Source organism: Pleurodeles waltl, chromosome 2_2, assembly GCF_031143425.1.
Source record: "Pleurodeles waltl isolate 20211129_DDA chromosome 2_2, aPleWal1.hap1.20221129, whole genome shotgun sequence".
Lineage (NCBI taxonomy): Eukaryota > Metazoa > Chordata > Amphibia > Caudata > Salamandridae > Pleurodeles > Pleurodeles waltl.
In genome coordinates, this window is record NC_090439.1 from 824,197,048 (window position 1) to 824,222,504 (window position 25,457).

The window sequence follows — 25,457 nt, forward strand, 5'->3', positions numbered from 1 at the left end:
TAGTGAGAGAGAGAGAATCCTGGAGCAACAGCCGCCACAACAAACACTCCATATAAGCAGCAGCACCTTGTCCCTCTGGTCCTTCAGGTAGGCCTATCACGTGGATGTTATTACGGCATGAGCAGCCTTCTGCATCCTCAATGCGATGCTCCAAAGCCAGGACGCGTTCTGCAATCTTGTGCATGGTGGAATCGATGTAGTTGGCCTTGGGTTGTAACTGGAATATGGCTAGCTCAGCTGAGTTCACTTTGTCTGCAAGTTAACGGGGGTCTGCGCGAAGCAGTGTCAAGTCTGATGTCACAGGGTCTGTTTTGCTTTCCGGAGAAGTTTGTGTAGTTTCCAGAGCAGTGGCAATTTTTTCTGCCGCTGGTAGCAGCGGGTTCAAGTTTATTGCTCAGTGAGTGAAGAGAGGTGTTTGCTTCTGAAACATCAGTATTGTTTGCTTTTTATTCGTGGTCCGTAGAGGTCCTTGAATGTGCACCTTGTTCAGGGTCTCCCCATGATGTTATGTGCTATGCGGTCGGTTCGGAATAGCACACTCTCCTCACCTGGGGCCCGCTTGCCAGATCCCAACAGTGCCAGCAGATCCACCACCACCTGTAGACCCAGTGCTTTCAGTGTGCAACGGCAGTCACAACTCACATTTAGCAGGTCAAAGGTGACATAAATCTTGTCAGGGCAGTTAGTGTTATGGCCAAATACTGAGGCGTTGTATTCCAGTTTCAGTCACCACTCACAATAGTGTCCAATGGTTGTGTGAGGGAGGACCACTTACCAGCGTCTGTTAGAATATCTTTAGGTGGTAGCCCGAGCAGCCCACTCAGTGGAATTAGAAGAGGTGCTTGCATCTAAGTGATCCCATTTAATTTGAACTTCAGTGCAGTGTGATAATAGTGTCTCCATAGATCCTGGTGGTTTTACAGTTCACATGGGAGTATTCAGTTGCCCACACCTTCTGTTGGCAAGTAAGTTCAGGGTGATGGGGACAGCCGCTATTCATCAGTGTTAGGGTGAGGCACAGCGGATAATTTAAATGGCTACAAGCGTTTGGTGCAGCATGGGGGCCTCATGTTGCATTCCCAGCTGTGGTAAGGTGTGTCAAGGCCCTTACAACTCTCACCCTCTTCATGTGATGTGCAGGCATCAAGTCTGAGGTGGGCAGCGGCAGGCGTCCATGCCAAAGCTACTTTTCAAAAGCGCTCAACAGCGCAGCTGTGAGGGAGAGTCCATTACCCAGCTAGGAGCGGAGAGGGTAGGTGAGGAGTCAACTCAGAAATGTTTAGGCCTTAAGGCCAGTTTCCAAAGCATGTCCCTGTTGCAGTCGAGCAAGAGCAAAGACAGTCCCCACTGCACCGCATTGTGGAATGATAGTCCATGACCGTGTGGGAAGCATGCAGTCTACCAGGGTTGTTTACCTGCACCCTATTCACTCATTCTCTGTGTCAATCCGCCCGCTCAGGCAGCGCTCCAGGTAGACACTGCCGCAGAACATGGTGCTGTCACTGCACGGGCCGCCTCTCTGGATCGCAGCAGCAGTCAATCACAGCACCCCTCCTTAGCCTCCTATCGGCTCAGCTTCTGCTGACAAGGGCTGCTGCACACTCGATATACATGACAAAGCCGCTGAACTGTGGTGGCAGGATTACTTTGGACAATCGGGGTGACGGCAGAACTCACTTAGAATGCATCTGCCATGTTGCCTGCCCAAGCCCCCCCCCCCCCTTCATCTTGTCAGTCCATCATGAAGGATAATAATAGTTTTGGTAGATGACTGTAGTTGGCTGTTATGTTGTTAACGCTTAACTGTTCCAACCAGGGCTGAGGAATGGCTTCCATGTTAGCTGCTTCAGCACTGTAGCAACAAAAAGCTAAGAGTATCACTAGCTATATTCTTTGGGGCTGTTGATTGTGTAAATCCAAGGCTCTTCAATTACTCCTCCATTTGTGAAGCAGATTTGTTCCCGTTTCTCAACCTAAAATGTATTATTTCGCATTTCAATGAAGAGAGAGGTATAAGGTAAGGTTTTTGTGAGCATGTTTGTTTCTTTGAGGATTGCAAGATACAGAGCAACAAGGAGTAGTTTGATCTGATTGGGCAGTGGGTTGTCAAGTTTTTAAAGGCAGAGTATTATTTACAGGTAATGTGCAGCACATTGATCAAAAGGATAGCACTCTTAATGGATCAAAGCAATAGTTGCTTCCTCTATAATGCCCAACGTATTCCCTGTGACAAGGAATGAGTTATACAAGATCTTTAAAAGGGATATCTGAGATCTGTAATTATTCTCTATAAAGGTCACAGTAAACCTATCTTGGCCTGGAAATGTACTAACCTTGAACACCTTAACTGTCAGTGTCACAACTTCAATAGAAACCGTTTCCTTCAAGTTCATCTTACAGAATTCAGACAGTTTTGTCAGCAAAGACTTATTCTAAAAGGCCATCTGCTCAAAAGCACGTGGGGGGTGGGAGGGTCCCCTCTCCTACCCATGCAGCTCCCAGGTGCCTACAGCCACCAGCTCCCAAGGTGTGCTTTTCAGTTTGCAGTTTTGGCTCGTGCTACTGTACAACTTAAAAAGTCATTAGGGGCAACATACACTGGGCCCTGCCCCTTCCAAAAACATACATTTGTCATTTTATTTTTTGTGTGGAGCACCAGCGCTGCACTGAGGCTAATTTAAAGCACAAAGGACACAACTTGTATTCACTACGTGATGCTGTGTGTCTTTGCCTAATTCACAAGTGTGGCTACATAAAAGGCAGAATAGTAGGTTTTGGTTAAGAAATTAGGTGCAAACTAGAAAAGGGCTCAAGCAAATAAAAACGTCACCAAATACTCTTAAATAATTGATAACCTCTGAATGTAGGAAGTGCTGTGATTATTCTCTGTGGTCTGTGTTTTACACAGGAACTTAGTGGGTTATCAGGGCCAAAATTATATATAAAACGGCCCAGTCTTCGAACCCTTTGTAGAAAGGCGGGCCAGACCCTGAGTGGCAGACCTCTGAACCAGGGTAGGATAGCCCCTTCAAGTAAATTAGTTATCTTTATGCTCGATACCGAGAGAGATGTAGATATTTTTTTTTTGTTGCTGAAAACAAGGCCTTGCCATTATATCAAAGAAATGTTTGTATTCCTCACTTAAACCAGCAAGGGGTCATTTGTGTAACTCCTTCAATATGTTCCTACAAAACGTAACAGTTAAAATAAAAAAATATACATTAAAATTGAGTTGAAAAAAACAGCCATATCTGTCTGTTTTCTTCCATAACTTTTTCCAACTATGATAGAGTTTGAAAGCAATATACCGTTATATCTGCTGAACGCCTCTGGGTGTGAGGATATATAGGTCATGTAGGTTCAACAAGAACTCAAGGTACCCAGAGACAATCAAAGAGCTACACCTTGCAATGGGTTTTCAGTGTATAATGGGTATAAAGCAATTCATTTGGTAAAATATAAATAGTGAAAAATAGGCATTATGGAAACCTATGTATTTCTGAAATGGGCACAGGATAAGGAGTTTAGAAACAGTGGTTATTTGCACATCTCTTATTTCGGGGGTCCCCATACCAGCATGTGAAGTACAGGACGTTTTTCAAAATGACTTCTTTCTTACACATTGTTTTACATTTGGAAGGCAAAAATGTAGAAAAAGACAATTGGCAATAACACTTGTTCTTCTTTTCTGTGTTCCCCTAAGTGTCCCAATAAAAATGGTACCTCTCTTGTATGAATGGGCCTACTGCCCGTGACAGGAAACGCCCCACAACACAACGTGGATACATCACATTTTTCCAGTGAAAACGGATTTGTTTTTTTGCAAAGTGCCTAGCTGTGGATTTGGCCTCTAGCTCAGCTGAGAACTAGGGAAACCTACCAAACCTGTACATTTTTGGAAAGTAGACACCTAGGAGAATCTAGAATGGGGTGACTGGTGGGGCTCTAACTGGGTTCTGTCACCCAGAATCCTGTGCAAACCTCAAATTTGAGCTAAAAAACACTTTTTCCTCACGTCGGTGCTGCAAAGACCTGGAATCTGAGGGCAGCCACAAACTTCCATCCACTCAGCATCTCCCCAAGCCTTCAGATAAAAATAGTACCTCACCTGTGTGGGTAGGCCTCTTGCCCGCGACAGGAATGGATCACACAACGGTCAATGATAGTCCTTACATGAGGGCAACTGTTGACCCTGGGGTAATCCATTCTTGATGCAGGCACAGGCACACAAGTGGGTTAGCATTTTTATCAGGACAAGTGGGGAAACGCTAGCTGGTAGGAAGTTTGTGGATCCCTACATATTCCTGTAGTTTGTGTGACAGAAATGCATGGAAAAATAGAGTTTTTATTCAATGTTTCACCTTTGCGGGGTATTCTGGGTAAGAAATCTTTGGGGAATCCATAGAAGCCACACTTCCGTGGATTGCCCGGGGTGTCAAGTATTCAGAAATGTCTGGGTGTGGTAGTTTTCCCTATATGGCTGCTGAGCCCACAACCAAAAACACAGATGCCCGCCTTACAAAACCAGGTTGTTTTGTGATTATTCTGATGTCCCCACAATAGGATTTGGGTGGTGCAATTTGGGGCTGAACTAAATTAGGGAGCTGCCAAGAGAGAACTCTGTCTGTGCTTCTTGCCGTATGCACCTGCTCTCTGGATTGGGCTAACCCGTTTTTGTACCACTTGCAAAAGGACAGCACGACTGTCCTCATTGCCTCCCTCACAGTCACTAGAAGAGGAGTTGTTGGATGGGACTCCTCCGACTGAAAAATCACTCCAAGAGTCTGCTCCATTGTCCTATCCCTCAGATGCTATCTCAGTATCTGCTGTCTCAGTCTCTGAACCTACATCAGAACTGTCCTCCATAACTCGAGCTAGGGCTTGAGCAGCAGTCATCCAAAGAGATGCCATTGCTGCTAATGGCTAAACTGTCCCTCTAAAACACTAGCCTATGTACATGGTCACAACATAGCTGGTGGTGTGTGTGAGATGTGTGCAACAGTAAATGTCAAACACATTACCTTCACTTCTTCCCTCAATCGGCCGTTTCTCTAAAGACACTGAAAAAAACAAAAAAGGCACACTATTATTTCACCTTACCACATACCCATCATCACAGCATTTGGCGCCTGTGGCGCCTAGTCTGACCATCATTTTTGGTGCTCCCACTCCCTTGACCTCCTCCTCTGATTCCTTCACTACCACCCAGCAAAACTGCCCTTCACCTCTCCTTAGCCCCCTTGCACATACATTTCATTTGTTTTAAAGCTCAGGTAATGTCTGGCTTTACTAATCCACTCAGCTATTCACATAAAATACAGATTCAGCAGGCATATAAACCGTCTGTGCTACTTTATGGCATCAAAACTGCCACTAGACAAAAGTCTGATCTCTTTCTCCAGCAGAAACACAATCACAAGAGTTATAGCAACATTTTTGTTGCTGCTCAAAGGGCCAATCCCCCAATATATATATATATATATATATATATATATATATATATATATATATATTGTTTTTATTTATTTTTTTACCCCCAGCTTAATATGCCTGGGGGTGGAAGGGTTGGCCCGTTTTCAAAGGGGCCAACCCCCTAGATGAAATCCCTGGTGTCTACTGGTGTTTCCTGGTAGTGCGGCTGCGATCCACGGCTAAGAAACACTTTCAGAAATGCCTTGTTTGGAAGGGGAGAATCTCCACTTTCAAATGAGGCCTTCCTAAAAGGTGAGGAGGCCCTTTTGGGTTCGTTTTCCCCACCGGAGCAGAAAGCAACCTTACCTGGTGTTTCCTGCTCCAGTGGGGAAAACACACTGTGACAGAGAAGCAGGGGAGTTGGGGGAAACACGGAAGCTCTGTGTCTCCCCAAGGGATTTTTAAAACCCCTCCTTGACATTGGCCACTTGTCGGGGTCTGCACCAGGGAGGGTCGACACACCACCAGTAGTGTTAAATTAGTTTGCATATTCTAGCTTGTGTCCCTACTAGCTCAATGCCTTGGCAACGGCAGGCTGCAGCCAAGCACCTAAAGTGCGACATGGGTGAAAAAACTCATTTTGAAAATAGGTCTTTTTGGTTTATGGAAAGCTGCACTTTCTCTTGATTTCTGTAAAAAGCCTTGGTGTTGTCTCACTTTATTGCAAGAGGGCAGCTCAAGGCAGATACCCACAGATCACATAAATTGCCATTAAAGCACTGACAGCATTTCTAATAATGTTCAATGAGTCTTCAAAGCAGCCAGAAACGCCCACATTGCCAGATATAAGTCATTGTGTGTGTGTATATGTATATGTGTGTGTGTGTGTGTGTGTGTGTGTGTGTGTGTGTGTGTATATATATATATATATATATATATATATATATATATATATATATATAGCGCTTACTACCTTTGATGAGGCATTGAAGTGTTTTTCAGTGGCAGAGTGGTCAGCCTGGCAGCACGCTCAATCCTGGCAGGGCATGGGATGGGGGAGAAGCAGACCATCCACATGTCACTGCAGCACCTTTCCTCATTCCTAATACTATGAACTTTCTTCAGAACCTCTTGGTGACACCCGGCCCGTCCTTTCCAGTCAAAGGTGCATGGAAGCGGTCTGCTGGGAGACTCCGCCCCTCTAGTTCAGATGCGCGGCCTTTAGTAGGGGCAGCCCAATTAGAACCGGTGGGATGGGGGGAGTTGCAATTAGCATCTGGTGACTAATGTCGGGGCCTTGTTTCAGTCATCACGGTCATTTAACCCATTCCACTGTGCTTTTTCCACCACCTCCTCATCTCCCATCCACCCTATGACCCCCTCTCACCTGCCCATACAACTACATTCCATTCATCCCCTCCCCCCCCAGATCGCTGTAATACCCTAACCACTCACACTGGCCTTCTATGCCCCTCTCCACCCAGTGTCACTCTCCTAGCCACCCTGTACTTTCTTTCCCCTCAATGGCACTAGCCACTGTCTCCCGCTCGTAGTCCTGTGGCACCTTGCCACTCAAAGATCATGTGCCACCTTCCACCCAGTGCATCCTTCATCTGAACTGCTTGTGAACTCCAGAGTCTGCAACAGCACAGTCCCCTGCTCAGGCAACTGTCCTTTGATTTTGTGGACTTAAAGTCACACTTTCATTCACCAACGTTATTATTTTTGAAGTGTAACCAGGCCCCTTGCATTGCATTACGCTGCAGGGGGTGCGGTACACGGCAAGGTGGCGTGCAGCTGGTCCTCCTGAGTGAAGTCCGAGAGGCCTGGCTTGTCCTCAGCTCACCCTCAACCCTCACGTGTGCTCCTCTGCATGCTGATCTGCAGCAGGTCCCCGCTGGAAAGGTGATTGAGACTGAAGTGTTTGATAATTGTGTTGGACACGTTGTCTTTCCTGGAGTCCCAGGGCGTTCCAGGATGACTGCCCAGAACAGCATGCAAGTGGCCATGGCTTCAGGAGGTTCCCGGGAGGCAGCGTAAGAGAGGGCCTGAGGGACAGAAGGCCGCCCATACAAGAGGGGAACACCCAGCACTCAGCAGCCCACTGGCCCAGCATCCAGAGTACAGAATTAAACAATTCTTACTTTGCCTAAAAAGTTCCCTATGAAACAACACTTCACAAGACGGTCCTCAGTTCCCTGCTACCACCCGGGATGCTAGCATTTAGTAATAATGAACTCGAGTCAGCAACTTCTACAAATCTGCCATTATTGTTCTTTCAGCTGCTGTGTTGGGTATGCACCCAAGGTAACACTATATTATTGAAACTTGATGACCTCGTTCTGGCTTGCTCCTTAACTGGCATCCCTATTATAAGAAATTAACAGCACTACCATTATTAGATTGTACTTCTATAATCTGTCCCACTGAGGTGGAGACCATTTTCACCACGTACCTCAGCTCCGATGATCTTCATCAATCAGGGCATGCTAATCGGGACCCAGCAATGTTACAAGGAGAGTTCTCACTTAGCAAGGCAACGGCAGTCACTGACATGGGGTGAACCCTCTTGTGGCCTCGTCTGGCAATTTCCAGGCAAGGTCCACCCCAAGAGCCCGCACACTTGCTGTACATCTTAGGCTGCTCTGCTGTCTGGTGGTCATGTCAATGTGAACCCATAGCTGTCCTCCAGCTGCCCGCATGCTGCTTTCAGCATGAGAGAAGCATCAGGACTGGATGAAGCAGGCTAACCCAGCACTCATTTTGGGACTGAGAGCCTGTGACTTCAATCCCACGGCTGTTTCACAGCTGCAGGATTGGTGTGACAGGAAGGTGCATGTCAGGCTGGCTGTCGAAAGACAGCAGGCCAATCCAACATGCGGAGTCCGCATTTGTCGTGTCGTCCCTGCTGCAGTCAGTCAGCAGGAATCACTCCCACCCTTTCACTCTCCAGTAGCAAGCACATCATCAAAATGAATGAGACCATTTGATTTTAATAATGTATTGGTGGTTTACTTCTGTGCTTGCTGCAGGCAGGACTACTCTCCTCCACACTAAAGAAGGAACTGCCCCTAACAGAGTTGTTTCATCCCTTGAGACAGAAAATTATATGAAGAAGAATAGGCTATGGTCCAGTGTTTCACTCCCCTCCATTTCCCTGATTTTTTTTTTTTCCCCTTGATCGCTAAGCCTGGTTTCTAATTCTTCTCTGCTTACGGTCATAGGGATGGGGGTAGGTGCCTTTGCCAGGTCTACAACTCTGGAACATGACACTTGGAAGATTGCTACTTTAGTCTATCAGCTTGAGAAAAAGGTACACGATTTGCATCCTTGTCTAAAAGGAGCTAAATTGACAAAGACATTCTCGCATACCGTGTACTCAACAGAATGAGAAAGCTGGACCTTGACTGCTCTGGTGACATCTAGGACATGCCATGCTTCCTTCTCAACTAAAGAGGGAACAGAAAAAATGAAGAAAGAATAATCTCCTGGTTATGATGGGAAGAAAAAGGCAATCCAGTCTTAAACATAGATTTAGGGCCTGATTACAACTTTGGCGGAAGGTGTTAATCCGTCCCAAATGTGATGGATATCCCGCCCACCGTATACGAGTTCCATAGGATATAATGGACTCGTAATACGGCGGGTGGTATATCCATCACTTTTGGGACGGATTAACACCCTCCGCCAAAGTTGTAATCAGGCCCTTAGTCTCACAGAAAATGCTCAAATAGGGAGCCCTGATCGAAAAGTATCTTAATTCTGTCAACCTGCATGTGGTGACAATGTCCACCAAACAAAAAAAGTTGAAGGACAAACATTTCAAATCTCTTCTAGTGGCTCAAAAGGAGGCACCTGTAGAGCATTAAGAACCAAAAGGAAGTGATATGGGGGCAGGGGGTGACATAGCAAACAAAAAAACTCTTAGGATGCGCTTAGCTAATTGTTCCCTTATTGCTGCCTACTGAACTCTAAGGATGGGTATTGCCAGGCCCTGATCGAATTTGTTCTGGATGAATTATAAGACCTAGCCGGGCTCACAAGAGCAGGGATTTTGTATACCATGAAGCAAGGAAAAGGCGGTGATGGTTATCAGAGAAAAAGAGAGACTTAAATATTCAATGCCACACCTCTCAGCTTCCAGGCCAATAGATGGAGATTTTGACAGGACACCTAAGACATAAGAGGACTGTATAGTCGACAATTGTTCTGAGGAAGTATCCATTCCAAAGCTTGAGACATTTGTCTTAGTTGGGGCATCAATGACATCTGGGAAAAATATTGTGACTATGAAGTCTGCCTTTTCCCTCTGGTGATGAGTCAATAATCTGAAAATTTTTGGAAATGGAGGCAAGGCACACAAAAGAGACGGCCAAATAGAATTTTATTAGACTGTCCCCTAATCCCCAACTCTGTCTAGTCTAGAAGAACTAGGTTAGAAATGGGAGGGAGGAACAACTCTGCTCAAGTGATCTACCCTTAAATTGAAGGAAGCTGAAAGGACAAAGTGATGTTTTTCTACCCAACTACAGACCTGAACTGCTAACACTGGAGATCGCATTCCTGACTGCCTATTTGTGTAAAATTTTGGAATTGTATTGTAAACCCAGACCAATTCTGCCTGACCTCGTACATGTGGGGAGAACAGTAGAAGGACTCTGAATTAACATCAGCTCCCTCTAATAGGACTTGACAGTGTTCTTGATAAATGACAGCAAAGGGGGCCCACCTACAAGGATATCAAAAAGGGGAGTAGTAGAGTTAGATCTGCTATTTTAATGTTGTGGTGAAAGGATTTGAATATTAACCAAAAGGAGGGGGGGTCTGAACCCCACCCAGTTGAAAGTGAGAATGTTTTCAGCTAGCATGTGCAAAAGGAACATTGAAAAGGTTCTGCTGATTTAAACTTAGGACTGAAGACTTGTGTGTGCCTGTGATACCTGAGGGCTCATTACAGAAGCTCTTCCAACTGGTTCCTAAAACAGTGAACTCCCTGTGAAGGTAGACGAAGAAGGCCTGCTCTCTTTTAAGATATATTTCTGTGTTCCACCTCTAACCTTAGCAGACAACTGAAAAAATATACCCCAACAAAAACTGGTCAAATGCATAATTTTCACAGGACCATTAGGCAGCTAGTCCATTGCCCAAAATTTCTAGGAATAATAAAAACAGCAGTTGCAGTCCTATAGATATAATTAAGAAAGAAGAGGCATGCTGGCCTAAATTTAGTCTGTTGAAAGGTAAGTAAGCTAAAATAGATCAACTTAAAATACCAGTTAGTAGCTTAAAAGATAAAAAAAAATCTCCCTACCTTAAAATGTAAGACTTTTATCTGCCATTGCATATTCACATCCCACACTTCGTTTCAAACCACAAGGGGAAATTTAAACACGTTAAACAGACCTCTTCACTCAAAACAATACATTCTGTATGACTCAGGTGAGGACAATGGGCCATATGTACGAAAGCTTTTTCCCATAGACACAGAATGGGTAAAATCCTTTGGTACATCTGGCCCTAAATCTTTAAACAGTCCCACCGTAGAATTTCTTTGGTCAAATCGGAAGGGCTGACATCCTTCCCCAGATAGTACCCACCTTTCTATGTAAAGAGCCTGTCTCCTCTACATAACTTCCAGGAGCAGGTATACCCGTCTGTATGTATTATGTTTACAAGCTTTCTGCTCCATTGCAGCTAGTCTTCACTCTTCTGAGGGACCTTCTTCAGCATAGTACCCAGCTTCCACTGTGGAGCAGAAAAGAAAGGAGTATGTGAACACCACAGAGATTTGCACAAGGGGAAACTAGCAGAGAAGTAAAAAAGGATGTAGCTGGAGCGCTGCAGGGAACCCCAGGGAAATTAAAACCCAAAAGTTTGTTGGTTCCAGCTAGTGTCTTTGGCAGCTGGAGGTTAAAGGACTAAAGTGATAAAGGAATTACAGCGCAAGGATTGGAATGCAATAAACTGTAGGGACATCTTTGACCAAAGGCTAGCCCTTTGGATTATTTCAAATTGACATATCTTGTAATGTCATTAGAGTATTATAATCACAACTAGCCATGTTCTCCATTTGTCCATTGCCATCTTAAATATTTTAGAGTTAATCTGCAATTGCAGTGTTTTGGCCTTATCAGGGTTAAATATGTTCTGTTATTAGGTTAAAAATATTTCTTTTGGAGTGATCAAATATTGAATTGTGAAAGGCTATAGACTATCCCTTTAATTTGCCCTCTCCTTTTCTCTGCCTGCACCAGAGTAATTGGGTTTTTTCGGTAGGTGTATTTGATTGCCTATAGCATTTAAACATAGGATTGATGCAGTTGCATTTAATTTACCCATTTTCACATTTCTATGCTTTTTGTCGTATGTTTGACATAATCCTACATCATCTATATCTGTAATCTCATTGCTGGGAAGATAACTGTATACCAGGACAGCTATCTTCTCTTTAACTTAGATCTTTCCTGTTTGGTTCAGCCGGTTATCACTTCAGAGTCTTCACATTCACTGGGAAATATGTTTTTCTTCTTTTCCCTTGTGCTATATTCTTGTCTTGGTATAGATTCGCCTTCAGGAGCATTGGTTGGCATCTCCCTCGCTGTGGGAGGTGGTATGTTCTTGTCTTGTTATAGATGTATCTTCAGGAGCATTGGCTGATATTTCCTTTGCTTTTCATAGAGTTCCACTTGACCATTATGGCGTACTGCTGCAGTGGCTTCCACACAGGAAGAGTTGCCATCATGCTCTTTAAGTGGTCATGTTCTTCTTGAAATAAAAAAACTCAATCTTAAATTTTGTAATGCAGTGGATGATGTGTGTGAATATGCTTGAAAAGTCATTTGTTAATGCTTCTTTTCTACATGTGTTTTGTTTTGTATTGAATTATATGCATATTTATAGAATGCATCCCTAATCAAGCAGCAATAGAGCACATTATGTTTTGAGGAAAAAAAGTTCATAGAAACATTAGCAGCAACCGAAAATAGTAGTGAAAAATAGTCATAAGTGATTAGAGGATCAGTTGAGAGCAATACAAAGCAGTGACATAGAGGATTCACAATTTAAGTTTACATCCATCGAGAACTAGTTGTACAAGCCACAGAGTGAGTTTATCTCCTCCATAAACTATATTGCAATGCAAAGTTGGCAGATTTTTGACCCATCTCAGCTATCTTTGCATGGTGGTCCGAACATTGCATGGTTTACCTTGAAGACTGATAACTTCACCAGTAGTCTTACTTCCTATCAATAATATTGAAACTTCTCTTGAAGTCCCAATCTGTACAGTTGAGAATTTGGGGAACAAAATAAAATAAAATACATTGGGTTTGTTTCTCTTCATTCATTTTTACTATTATAAATTAAAACAAAACGTTATGATGTATAAGCTTTTTTCTTTTTCTGTCTTAAGGTAATGGACCGTCTGGAATATGTCTTTCGTACATGTTGTCGGGGTACAGACCATATATTTCTCCAGATGCTATGCATCCAAACCCAATTCTGAACAGTAAATTAGAAGAAGCAAGGCATCTTTCTATTGTTGAGCAGGTATGTTCATATGTGCTTTCTCTGAAGTCCTTTACAAGTATTTGCTTCTTTATAGCTCACTTAATGATTGGTAAGTCATCTCTTATGTGGTGTCATGCTGAAAAGTGATTGCATGTTGTTATTTAGGTAGTAGTAGTAGTCATCAGCCTGTCCACCTCTGGTGTTGGTTAACTTCTTAAACATTGCTGTGTTTTCAATAGATTTGTGTGTGGTATATGAAAAATCAGTCTATCCGTACCCATTGGTGACAGTATTTCTTTGTATTTTGTGCAAGGGAATTAGTTCAAGCTATATGTAGTGGCCATCAGGAGAGCAAATGGCTTCTCACATTTTTAGCCCTCTTCCTTTATGTATCCTGTGCCCTCTTCATTAATTCTGGTCCTTCTACTTACTCACTTTATTGGAAATGGGCAGCAGTGTTCTTTTCCACAGTAAAGTGAGATTTCACAGACTTTGATTTGCTGAATGTGTGGGTTGTTTTAGTTGCTACATGTGTTTTTCTTCCTCACTCTCAAGTTTCTGCAGGTTTTGCCTGAGATTTCATGTTCAAAGATCTTTTAAACTACCTACAGAACATGTAGGAGATCTTCACCAACTTGGGCTTGTATGAATGAAAATGTAGATACCACATATCATAGAGGTAAGCGACTTGCTGTTTAGACTCTGCTCCTGCTAGTAAATGCTAGGAAGTATCATATGTGCTCACTGTGTCTTTCTTTTGATGCACCTTTACAAGCCTCTTGTTCCTTCTGTGGTCACCTTCCATGTGAACTGACTAATAGATTCACAGTGGTCCCTGCAAATGCTGGCCCTACACTGGCATGTCCGAAGTTTGATTTTTTTTTTTCTTCATTTTTTTTTTTTATCAGTCTTTTCAGTTAATGCTTCTGAATTGTACAATTAGAAGTGTGTTTGTCATGAATCTGTAATGAGCAAATATAGCTTTTTAGTGCACCTATCTCTCTAAGGCCTAATTCATGGGTATTACGAATTAACCACTGGCTTCTATATGTCAGCTTACCTTCACTGCATATGTCAACAGATATACTCAACTGACACATTTTCAAGCTTCTGAAATGAGTGTCAAACTCTTCAAATTGACTTATTTTTTAGGTGAATACTGAGGTTTCCCCTCAACTTGTATGGAGAACAGGATGTACAAGGAAATGGATAAAGTACCCAGGCGTGGATAAAGGCCATGGTTTGGAAAACAACCTATATTACATCCTCTTTATTACGCATATCTAAAATGTTGAGGGATACCCTTCAGACCAAGGGGAAAGGTTCCACAAAATGACTCAAATTTCCCCTTGATATAACTAAGTCTTCATACATTCACACAACATACCATCACTCAATCTAATTCAATACCACAGGAGTTTGAAATAATATGCAGGGCTTTAATTGTATTATATTAAAATTCAAACTTTTAAAAATCTTATTACGTAATATAACCAACATAACAAACAACAACACCAAAGACAATATAAGAAAGAGGGGAATATTTTTAAGAACACTTTAATTTCGTTATAAAACACGATCCTATTTGAAGTGTCACTGGATATGAATAAATATGGTCAGTGACATATTATCATCATTTATGCACTGTGGGTCTTGATTGTGTCTTCGGTCTGTTTTAGTGGCCTCAATGCATAGATAGCACCTTCTTCAGGACTAAAAATGTAATATGTCCTCCCCACGAATGTCTATAAAAATATATACTACATAGACATCAACATAAAACAAACTCACCACAAACTTCATTTAGAAACTTAAAAAGAAACATTAATTAGTCTTCAAAAATTAAATTACAAAATCAATTGAAAACCACACATAACAGCTCAATATCCTGTGGTATATTATAGTATGCTTCCACCCTACTTTTACTCCACTAAACCACTAAATGCTTTCATGAAATCCACAGCTCTCTTTTATGAGTATAATGATACACACCTCCCATGGGCGATGGTGTCTGTCACCTGGGTTACTCAGGTACACTTCATACCCTACCATTATCCCCTCCTATCAGGCTCATAATTTAATGGAGGAATTCACTGGATAAAGTACCATTACTAACCTAGAAAATTCCCCTATGTTCAGTATTTATCCTTCCCTAGCATCATGCATCACAGCAGTCTAATCAATCACTGCTGTGCAGCGGCTGTCCAAGTGGTACAGTCTGTGGGCCATGTGTGGTCACTGGCAATACAAATCCCTCGATCCTGTAACATACAGAAACCATCTGTGAGATACACGAAAGCTGAATATACATCCTCACCCTTAATATCCTAAAGTGTGGTGTTAACTTATCAAGATGAAATCACACTTCCCAATTTCTTGTGTGTGTGTGTGTGTGTGTGTGTGTGTATATATATATATATATATAATATACACAACAGAATAAGAGGAGTCTTCCAGTCTTGGGGTAAGTCCTTCTTTAAAGGCCCTAAATAAATATAATATTTTAGGGAAAATGACTCATCTTTGAAAAGTTCCAAATAAAAGAGGTCCAAATCGCCCCATCCTGCTTGCAACTGCCCTCTTCTGACTAATCTGCACAACCAAGTGACTCCCCTTTTACATATATACATCCACTCGGTCCCTCTGTCCATATTCTTCCAGCGAAGAATCACTGGTAACACCGGCTATGTTCCCTTTATATTACCTCAACTCACATCATCTGTGGCTCCACTATTCAGACAGATAGACTGTATGTATTAATCTGCTTCTTGCAGCATATTGGAATTCCTCTAAAAGTACTGCATCATTCCCTAAGTTTATCACTGACCTGAAAACTAGACCGATCTCACCCATCCCGTTCAAACCCATTTTGTGGCCATCTTCAAATGCTTTGATCCATAAACTACTTTACCATGCAAAGTGAGCACAATGTGTGTGTGTGTGTATATATTATATATATATATATATATATATATATAAGAATCTGTGTATCGTTTATCCCTCCCCCCCTATGTCTTTTTTTGCATTTTATTAGGACTTAGGGTCCTGAGTCAACTTCCTGGTTGATGTGGTGGAAGCCAGACAGATCTCAGCAGGCGATCTGTCAGTTCCGTGAATTGTCCATGGTGTGATATATGCAGAGTTCCTATGGAAAATTAAGTGAGAAAATGTATTTTGGGACCTCCCTTTTTGTCAATCCCCAATTGACGTATCACCACAAAACTTTGTATGCACAAACTAGTCAAAAAGTAACACTTTTTGGAAAACTCTTGTGGAGATTTGTCACTGTGCCAGCTATTAGCAATAAAAAAGCCATTTCCTGGGGGAGCACATTCCTAACTATAACCTCCTGGTGGTGACTGTTACTATATATGTGCATGTGTATAGATAGTAGTGGTGGTAAGGGATATTTTAGGCTTTAGGTATGGCTATTTGTGTAGATTGTTAAAGGTAGTTTTTTTTGGTTTAGGAGTGGTTAAGGTTAATGGGTGGTAAGGGTACTTTTACAGTTTAGGGGTGGATAGGGGCATAGGGGGGTAAGGGTAATTTTAGGGTTTAGGGGTGAGTAACGGTAATTGGGTGGTAAGGTTGTTTTAAGGGTTGGGTAGGGGTATAGGGTAGTAAGGCTATTTTTAGGGTTCAGGGGTGCGTAAAGGTTTAGGTTTTAAGGATATTTTTATGGCTTAGGGGTGGGTAAGGATATCGGAAGGTAAGGCTAGTTTTATGAATTAGGGTAGGTAAGGGTATAGTGTGATAAGGGTATTTTTAGAGTTTCATGGTGGGTAATGGTGTAGAGTGGCAAGGATAGCTTTAGGGTTTAGGGGTGCATAAAGGTTCAGGTTGGTAAGTGATGTTTTAGGGTTTAGGGGTGGGTAGAGGTATTGGGCGGTAAGGGAATTTTTAGACCTTTAACGGTGGGTAGGGGCACAGGATGGTAAAGGTCATTTTTAAAAAAGTGGGTTCTTGGGTGATCCCTAATACATAAAAATAAAAACATGTATAATTAATATTTAAAGAAAAATGAGGGGTCTTCCCCAAAAAATAAAATAAAGAAATGTAACATTATATACACACACACACACACACACACACACACACACATACATATACATATATATTTACCTTAATGCATAACTACACTCACCTTGCATGTTAAAGGCATGTATGGGAAAGGCATATGTATAGTAAACGATGATGCGTGTAAAGGCATGCATTGTAAAGTCACACAACACTGTGGTTCTTATATTGCTGTATATGTTTCATGTGATGATTTGTCTAAATAATGTTTGCAAATTATTTGAAGAACTAAAACTTTAAAGCACATTGGATGGAATCAAATCATGAAAAAGCAGTTTTAAGGAAATAACATTTTAATGAAAATCAGAAAATAAAGGAAACATTTTAAAAGAAAGACAATTTTAAAGCAAAGTCCAAACGTGTATTAAACGTATGTACAGTTCAGGGCAGTAGGGGTTTTACATTCAGAAATGGATGATGTTTATGGGCGAGGAGGAATTTTTATGGGTCAGGGATGGGTAGAGTTTTAGGGATGGTGATGGGTTTGTAGGATTCAGGAAAAGTGGAGTCTAGGGTTGGTGAAGAATTTTTAGAATTCAGGGATGGATGGTGTTTAGGGTCGGTGAAGGCTTTAAAAGATTCAGAAATTGGACAGGTTTAGGCATAGAAAGGGATTTTCAGGAATGAGTGGAGTGTATGGGGAAGTAATGGGTTCAGGTATGGGTGGAGTTTACAGATGAGTGTAGTTTAGTTGTGGTGAGGTGTGTATAGGGTTCAGGATTGGGTAGACATTAGGGGTACAAATACCTTTTAAGGTTTGGGGGTGGGTGCAGTTTAGGGATCAGGGATGGGTCCAACTTAGGCTTCGTGAGGACCTATGAGGGGCAGGGATAGATAGTGTGTTGGAGTTATGAGGGGGTAAGGGATGGATGGTGCTTAGGGGTGGTGAGGGGTCTAAACACCCAATGTAATTGACAGTGTAAAAAATACAAATCCAAAATAATGTCCACTGAAGTAAAACACTGAAATAAATACCTATAACAAAATTGTTTCTCAATGTAAGACCTGCAACCATTGTATTTTCACCTTAAAAATAAGCTTGCAAAAGCCAATTTTGAACAAAATGCATTCTATGAATTGATTTCTATTAAATGGTAAATGCCATTCATCATGCAAAGTTCCAGTAAACAGTTTAGGTAAAATGGTTTCTCATTATTGGTATGCCATAAAATCGTTATTCCATGAAATCAGATACCTCCTCGTCTGAAAGTGTACAGACATAGCTTTTACCATTTGGCATTGGCTAGTCATGCAGATTTCTGTGTGGCTAGCTTATGCCTCAGAATCTGCTACCAATGCTATGTATAGATTACTTTGATATTTTTCATGGTTGTACAAGCGCAAGGGAGAAGGTTTGCTGCACTGTCATCCTTGCTTACCTTCAGAGCTATGTCTGCAGCTGGTACTCAGCGTATCATATTGTGTCTGAATTAATTTACCAATGAAGATGAAGAAATTATTCACCTCTTGTTCATGACACAGCAACACTCCTTTTAATATAGTCATATAATCGAGTTGTTAACTGTGCCCTGCACCTGTTTTGTAAAAGATCAAGAAAGGTTAAAAGTGGTGAGGGAATTCCTAAGGGATATTTCTTACATGGGCTGCCTGTTAATACAATATTTATGACCTTGATGCAGAGCAAAGTATTGAGATGTGATTGAATGTAGCTCTATCCAAACAGAAGCAGCAAGAAATGAGCACCATGCACATCTGTTCCACATTTTGAAAACATTGAACTCTAATAGTCTCTTCCATCTCAAAAACAAGATAACTTTTTCAAACCAGAGTTCAGTTTAGTGCAACGATGGGTTCTGCTCCCCTCTTAGATCATCCAAAATACCATCTTTGACCACAAATTGTATTGCACTATTAGAATAAGAGCCCCATTATTGTTATCTGAAGTTTCTTGCAAACAATTCCTTCTGTTATAAAAGGCTTCTGCTGTGAAGAAGCACACCACTTGGTTCATTTTTGAGAACTCTACCCTCATGTTAATGTATTGCTCATTAACCCAGTTTACTAGAAAAATTGAACTGGATCTCATAATTCAATTTTTTTACCTGCTCAAGGCAAACATCCTTCCAACTTGCTCTGCTGTCCCCTTCGGAGAACTGATTTACTTCTTGTGGAGCTATTTTCATTTCTTAAGAAAATGGACACGAAAACAATTCTTCTCATGGGTGCCACTGAAAATATGTAAATCTATGCCTCAACCTACCAAAACTATCCCCTTGCTAGTTCTCTTTAAGTGATATGTGAAATTTATGTTGCATAAATATCACTTCTTTTTTTTGATCCGGTTTCAGCTAATCACTTTCCATCGATGGTCAACTACTGCCTTTGCTGTTATTTTCACATGCATGTCAGTTAAGTTTATTCTGCTACCCCTAATAATGTAACAAAATGATCTTCCCCGAAGATCTGTTAGAGGGATCTGCTTTTGGCTTGCCCTCGTGCAGCATATGTCCTGTTTTTGTTGCAAGACATCTTGTAACATTGATCTGCGCTTTAATCTCTGTAAAGCACTTTGTTACGCATAGGGTCTGACACACACGATATAGAACCACAAATAATGAGGGTTTTCAAGCCTCCTGAAGATTCTTCACACTAACCGAAAGAATGAGTAGCCCATCTCTCTCTGGCCAGCCAGTCTTCTTGCCCAGCCATGTTTTTATTCCCATTATATACCGCATTCTGTTGCTTTTTGTACTTTTTGCTGAGCTATCTTCCTGTATGGTCGACATGCTCCAGTAGATCCGACCTCCTGGCTTTAGGAATTCATTGAAAGTTTGATCTCATGACTCATTAATTGAGAATTACCTTACTGAAGTGTTGCAAACCACTATCCATCCCTGTCATCTGCCCTTTTCTGAGAGCCCCCATATTGTCATAGCATGGACCTAGTTATGCTAACTACTTATCTTGTGTACTTTGCCCTTGATCAGAATATCTCAGCCAAACACTTGTGCCCACCTTTCTTTAATAAGCTTTTGTAAACATGTTTCCTCTCCCTGTGGCATATTACACATTGAACAAACAACAAACTGATGGAAAGAACCCTTGAATTAATTTCAGCCACTGTCAAACATTCAAGGCCACATTTTGGTCCACTGTTTCTCACCCACTGCGCCACTCTACACCGAGACCAGCTTTATGCAAATCAGTCTTGGTCTTGCTCCATTAGAAACAATCCAGTTCAAACTGCCAGGCAGTATCTCCTCTAGATGTGAACACAAGCCAAGTCAGTCTTGTTTCAGTCAACGTAGGCCTCACCTGTGAGGCTTAGCCTGAGTTCTATTGCAAAGCAAGCAAGGGATCCAAGTCATTGTTGATGAAGGGGAGCGGCAGCATGGCCCACCGGTATCTTCAGATTAATTCATGGAAACATTGCAAGTGCATCAAGCAGAAAGTAGTATAGGCCATGTGTGGCCTCAATTGAATTTAGAAAAGCTCCTGCTTTGCCATTATTATTAAAAATGTTATTTTTACATTTGTTTGTATATTTGATAAAATATTTTATCATTTGTGTATTTGGTTCATGATTGCTTGTTTCTATATTTTTGTGTATTAGGTTGTGGTTTAAGTCATCAAACTTGTTTAGGTAGGGGATCCCTAGCTTCCAGCAAGGACTCAGTGGGGGGACTGTATCCCAATATTGATTCAAATGGGGGGCCCAGATTCCAGTAATGATTAAATGGGGGGCCACAGAAGTCAAAAGATTAAGATTTGCCATACTGACTTGGTATAAAATACTTTATTGCTGATAAATTAAAATCATTACATAAACACACTTTAATACCATTACAGTTAACCTCTTAAACAAAAGAGGCATGTCTGAGGTTAAACTCAACGTATTAACAGCATGCACTTAAACATAAAAGAGACAAGGGGGCCATACATGATCAGACTGATGGGCTAGCGACGTGTCGTGTACATATGGGGCCCACCATTTTACAATACTTGAGTCAGTAGGATTAAACCAAAATCCCCAAACACAGAGTTACACTTTCATGCTTATATACACATTGAAGAGTTTACTAATTTAAAAACACCTACTAAAACATAAATTGTGAGGTGGCCTGGGCTAGCTGGTCAATAAAGTGCAAAATAGAGTGAAATCAAACAAGGACAGTTCAGTGCAAAGTCGATCTGTGCATAAGAAACCAGAAAAAATGCAAATTGCAAAATGCCCAACATTGACCCATTAATAGGTTACCCATCTTCAGTTTAAGAGGTGAGAGGGTGAAATGTGGAGTTCCTCCTAATTCTCTGCATGTTGAGTGAGCAGCTATTTAACATACAATAACAATTTTGTGGCTCTGGCTGCTAACTGTATATTACGCCCATTAAAGAGAGCGATAAGATCTAATTTGTAAAGCTCTCAAGGAGGGACATCCCAATTGCTTTCTCATAGGAGTGACCGCTGGGCAAATACGCAAAAAATGTAAGACACTTTAATTCCACAAACCGCAAAGGCGGCAGTGAGGATCTGACCAAGTTTTCTTCCACAATGGAACCAAATCCTTGAAAAGAATGCTAGATTATGCCTGTAAAATGAGTCGTTAGGTACAGCTGGGAACCCAAGGAGATATGAGTGAAGGACTGACCAGCCATGGCATTGTTTTGCCATGTCTGCTTTATCTAGTGTCCAAGAATAGAGTTTGGAGGCCTTGTTACTGATTTTTTTAAACAAAAAAATGCAGTGTTGGTATCTCATGCTTCATGTAGGTTCAAGTTGGTCAAAGCTTGCCTTAGTACAGATGACCCAGAGAATCTATTGTCTAGTTGCAGCCCCATTTCCAACCAACATAGGACAGCCAGCATGTCAGTAGGAGCGGGTCATAGTTTCCAGCATGCTTTTATTATTGCCCCCCACCCCTAAAGGATTGGTGCTTAATGAAACAAGGCAAACTCCAATCTCACCTGAGCTTGTGATGTATACTTCGGGAGATCAAAGATTATCTTAAACAGTACAGACTGGAGCAAGTTAAGCAGGGGAGTCTTTGTAACTATAAAAAGTCAAATCGTAATTTGTGGGCTACCCCCTCACCTTTGCTTTAGATCCTCTTTATATGATAGGCTTGCATCCAGCGTGACTCCCAGATATTTGTAGTGCCTAGCCAGCGCTACTCCATTAATGCTGAGAATTACTTGATCTGACAATGCTGCAAATTAGGACTTCACTGTGAAAATTATTTTCTTCTCTTTCTCTAGGATTTAGAATACTTGTCAGAGGGACTTGAAGGGCGCTCATCCAATCCAGTGGCAGTATTATTTGATACACTGCTCCACCCAGATGCCGATTTTGGGTATGACTACCCATCAGTTTTGCAATGGAAACTGGAGCAGCAGCATTATATTCCTCATCTAGTGCTTGGCAAAGGACCACCCGGTGGTGCTTGGCATGTAAGTATCACATCTTCAGCAGATTGTTGTGTCTCTTTATAGTTGTACTGCAAACATCGTGCATTTTAAACATCTTAAGTTCAGGTTTGTTCGCGTTGCAACAAAAATGTAATGACAGAATTACATTCAGGAGGCTTTCAGAGATGTTTAAGTCCTTAGTTCAGCTGCCTACAGAATAGTGAAGGATACACCCTCACTGTTATATTTTATTCCTAGACAAACATAAATATGTGTTTGTTGCAGTGTTCCCCTTGTTTTATGCCCTCACCAATTAAAAGCATCTCTTCCACCCCCAAAAGAAACAATGCCACCCAATGGTCTCCTAGGTAAACATGGTCATCTGACCTTCTTTAATGTTTCATTTATTGGTTTATGTATCTGACCTTGCTGTGCCAAATAAAGGCACTCCTTTCTGATTTTTCTGTTTTGGCACAGTTTATCTTCACACTATGGACCAGTGCCGTCCGGGGGGTAGGGAAGTAAGTTATCCATAGGTCCTTTCCATCAAGTTTCCCCTCACCCTGGGAGGTACTGGGATATACCCTAATTCTTGTCATGCCTATTTATCAGTAATGGATTTACGTCTATGACTTTCAGTCCTAGATACCTTATCATTAGACATGATTTGACATAATTTGTGTGAGTTGTTTGAAGGAGGTGTTAACTTATTTTATTCCAGAGTCTTTAGGCTTTGAAGGGATTGCCCAGGAACTCCCTTTAGCATGAGTCTACTTCAATACAACAAACAATCCACAATGCTGTGCAGATGTCAAGGCCCTGGAAAATATAACTACAATTAGAAGTTTGATGTGGTGCAGAGCCATTGTTTTCAATCTCCATATGGCAATCATGAAAAGTATTTCCTGTCCTCTACCCATATAGACCAGCAAACTGGCACACTGAGGTAGTATTGATAATGCACATAATCCCCTCCTACAAATACTATTTAACTGATAAACCAATCCAAACAGCTGTGGGAAGCAATGATGCTGTGTAGTATCTTGTAGTGTTGAAGCTAGCAGGTATTCTAATAAACGATTGCAGTGCTACTCAGATCCATAACCTAAGAAAAATAACAGGTTTAGAATCCCTCTCAGATAAGAACCTCGTATAGGTTTCCAGATTTTAGATGTGAGTACTGACATCACTGAGCCATCTTCCTGAATTGTAATTAATCGAAATGATCATGCCACCGTATCAAAGCTTTGATGATTCCATTCACCTGGATTTGAACACCCAATCAAAATAGTTTGCTGCACTTTGACTTTGACCCCCATTCCCTGAGTTTAGAATTATATTAGGTGTTTCTATGAATGGCATACACTCTGTATTTTTCAGCCGTCTGCATGAGGCTTTCACTTTAATCATAAGTAAACCATTTTATTGCTTTATTGACTTCTGAGTTTATAACCTCTGACAACCTTCTTGCCTGCAGGCCTCATGTTTTATAATCCCAGGGGCAGAACTGGACTTAGCCAAGAGGGCAAGCAGATGGAAAATAGCTACAACATATCTCAGTCTCTCAGTATTACGCCTGGGATAGTACCACCCAATTGCTTTGTCACGCAATTCTGCACTCTCCATGTATTGCAATGGAAGCACTCCTTTAGCGGCATAACAATTTGTTATAAAGTGCACTACTTCTTGTTGGGGACAATTCTTGAAGGAATAAACTTCCAATAGTTTCCCTAGTGGTACGTGTGCATCACTATTCCATCATGTACCAAAAGTAGTAAATTCATGAAATAATGGCTTTGCACGCATTAGGTGTACAACTTCATTTGTTATGTAAATTTACTGTATTTGTGAGAACCTTAATAATTATAATGTCTGGGCACCAAAATCTTTGTAAAACATAGTATTAACAACAACTTTAAATCTGGGAATTTTCTGCTGGTGAATGATCATCTTCTTTGGGTTTAATAAGGGCAAAACCATTCTTGGGTTGCTCTGTTTTCCTTCAGGGAGGACCTGGTCTGGCACTTCAGGCTGGACTGTTTGTTTATATTGGAGCAGGGTCAAGACTGATTTGCATATGGGTGGGTCCAAACACAAGTGGTATTGTGCGCAAAATAACGATGGACTAAAATGCAGCCCGAGTAGTTGCCAATGACTTAGATTAATTCAAGCATTCCATTGTTTTATTTGTATACTTATTTGTATACTTCGAGGTTGGTTTTAATCTGATGTGCAAACCTAGAAAATATGGTTCTAGGTTGTAGAATCATTCTTCTGCACAACCAGTAAATAAGTTGTTTTTGTTTTTCACACCTAAAGGGCTTAAGCTTCTCTTTCACAAAACCTTTGGCTGCAAAACACCCGCTCTAGTTGATATTTACACATTTCTGGGTTATTCCAACATTTCCAAAGGTCACCCATCTCTTGGATTACCCATGTTCCCACCCCAATCCTAAACATATGTTAATTTCAAGGCCTGATTCACCGAGTTAGAAGTGGCAGAATTGTACATTTTGACAATGGTTTAGTGAGTACTTGGAGAGGGTTGTGCGTATTTTGGTTGGACCTACTTACCTAGGAGATGAATACCCACAGGTAGAACCCCATCCTGGATGGGCTTGGATGAGTAAAACCTTCATATTTAATTGGCTGTAGAGGATATGCACCTCTCCTGAGGAGAAACCAAATTAAATGTCCTAATACATATTTATGTCAGATTTCCCAATGCACATTTTTCCACATGGTGGAAAATGTATACCCATACATTTTATCTATTTGAGTATTCATGAAAATAAGTGACTTTTGCACATGTCCTTAAATACGTCGGGGGACCTTTGTGAATCATATGAATGTCAGAAGCATGCTCCAAATATATGTATAATACTGCAGAAACAAACTGTTGCCCTCCAGAGCACTGTGACGGGGGTCACATATTCAGTCTTCTCTTTTTGTATTGTGTGTTGCTGCATTGCCATAGTGCTCAAAGCACTTTCAGGGAAGAATGCTTCTGAATATTGAAATTTTAGTTTTCCTACTGGGTGATCTCATGAGTAGGTTTCATGGAAGTGTAGCCTTAGACGTAAGCATCTTTG

The 25,457-nt window shown here is 41.5% G+C and overlaps 1 protein-coding gene across 2 annotated transcripts in view; it reads left to right on the forward strand.

The window, feature by feature from the left end:
- OSGIN2 (oxidative stress induced growth inhibitor family member 2) overlaps positions 1-25,457 on the forward strand; it is a 125,644-nt gene that overhangs the window by 54,198 nt on the left and 45,989 nt on the right. For both annotated transcript variants that reach the window (XM_069220447.1, XM_069220446.1), the window contains 2 exons: positions 12,824-12,960; positions 22,216-22,407. In XM_069220447.1, the coding sequence (XP_069076548.1) occupies positions 12,824-12,960; positions 22,216-22,407 (329 nt within the window). The remainder of the gene's footprint in view (positions 1-12,823; positions 12,961-22,215; positions 22,408-25,457) is intronic.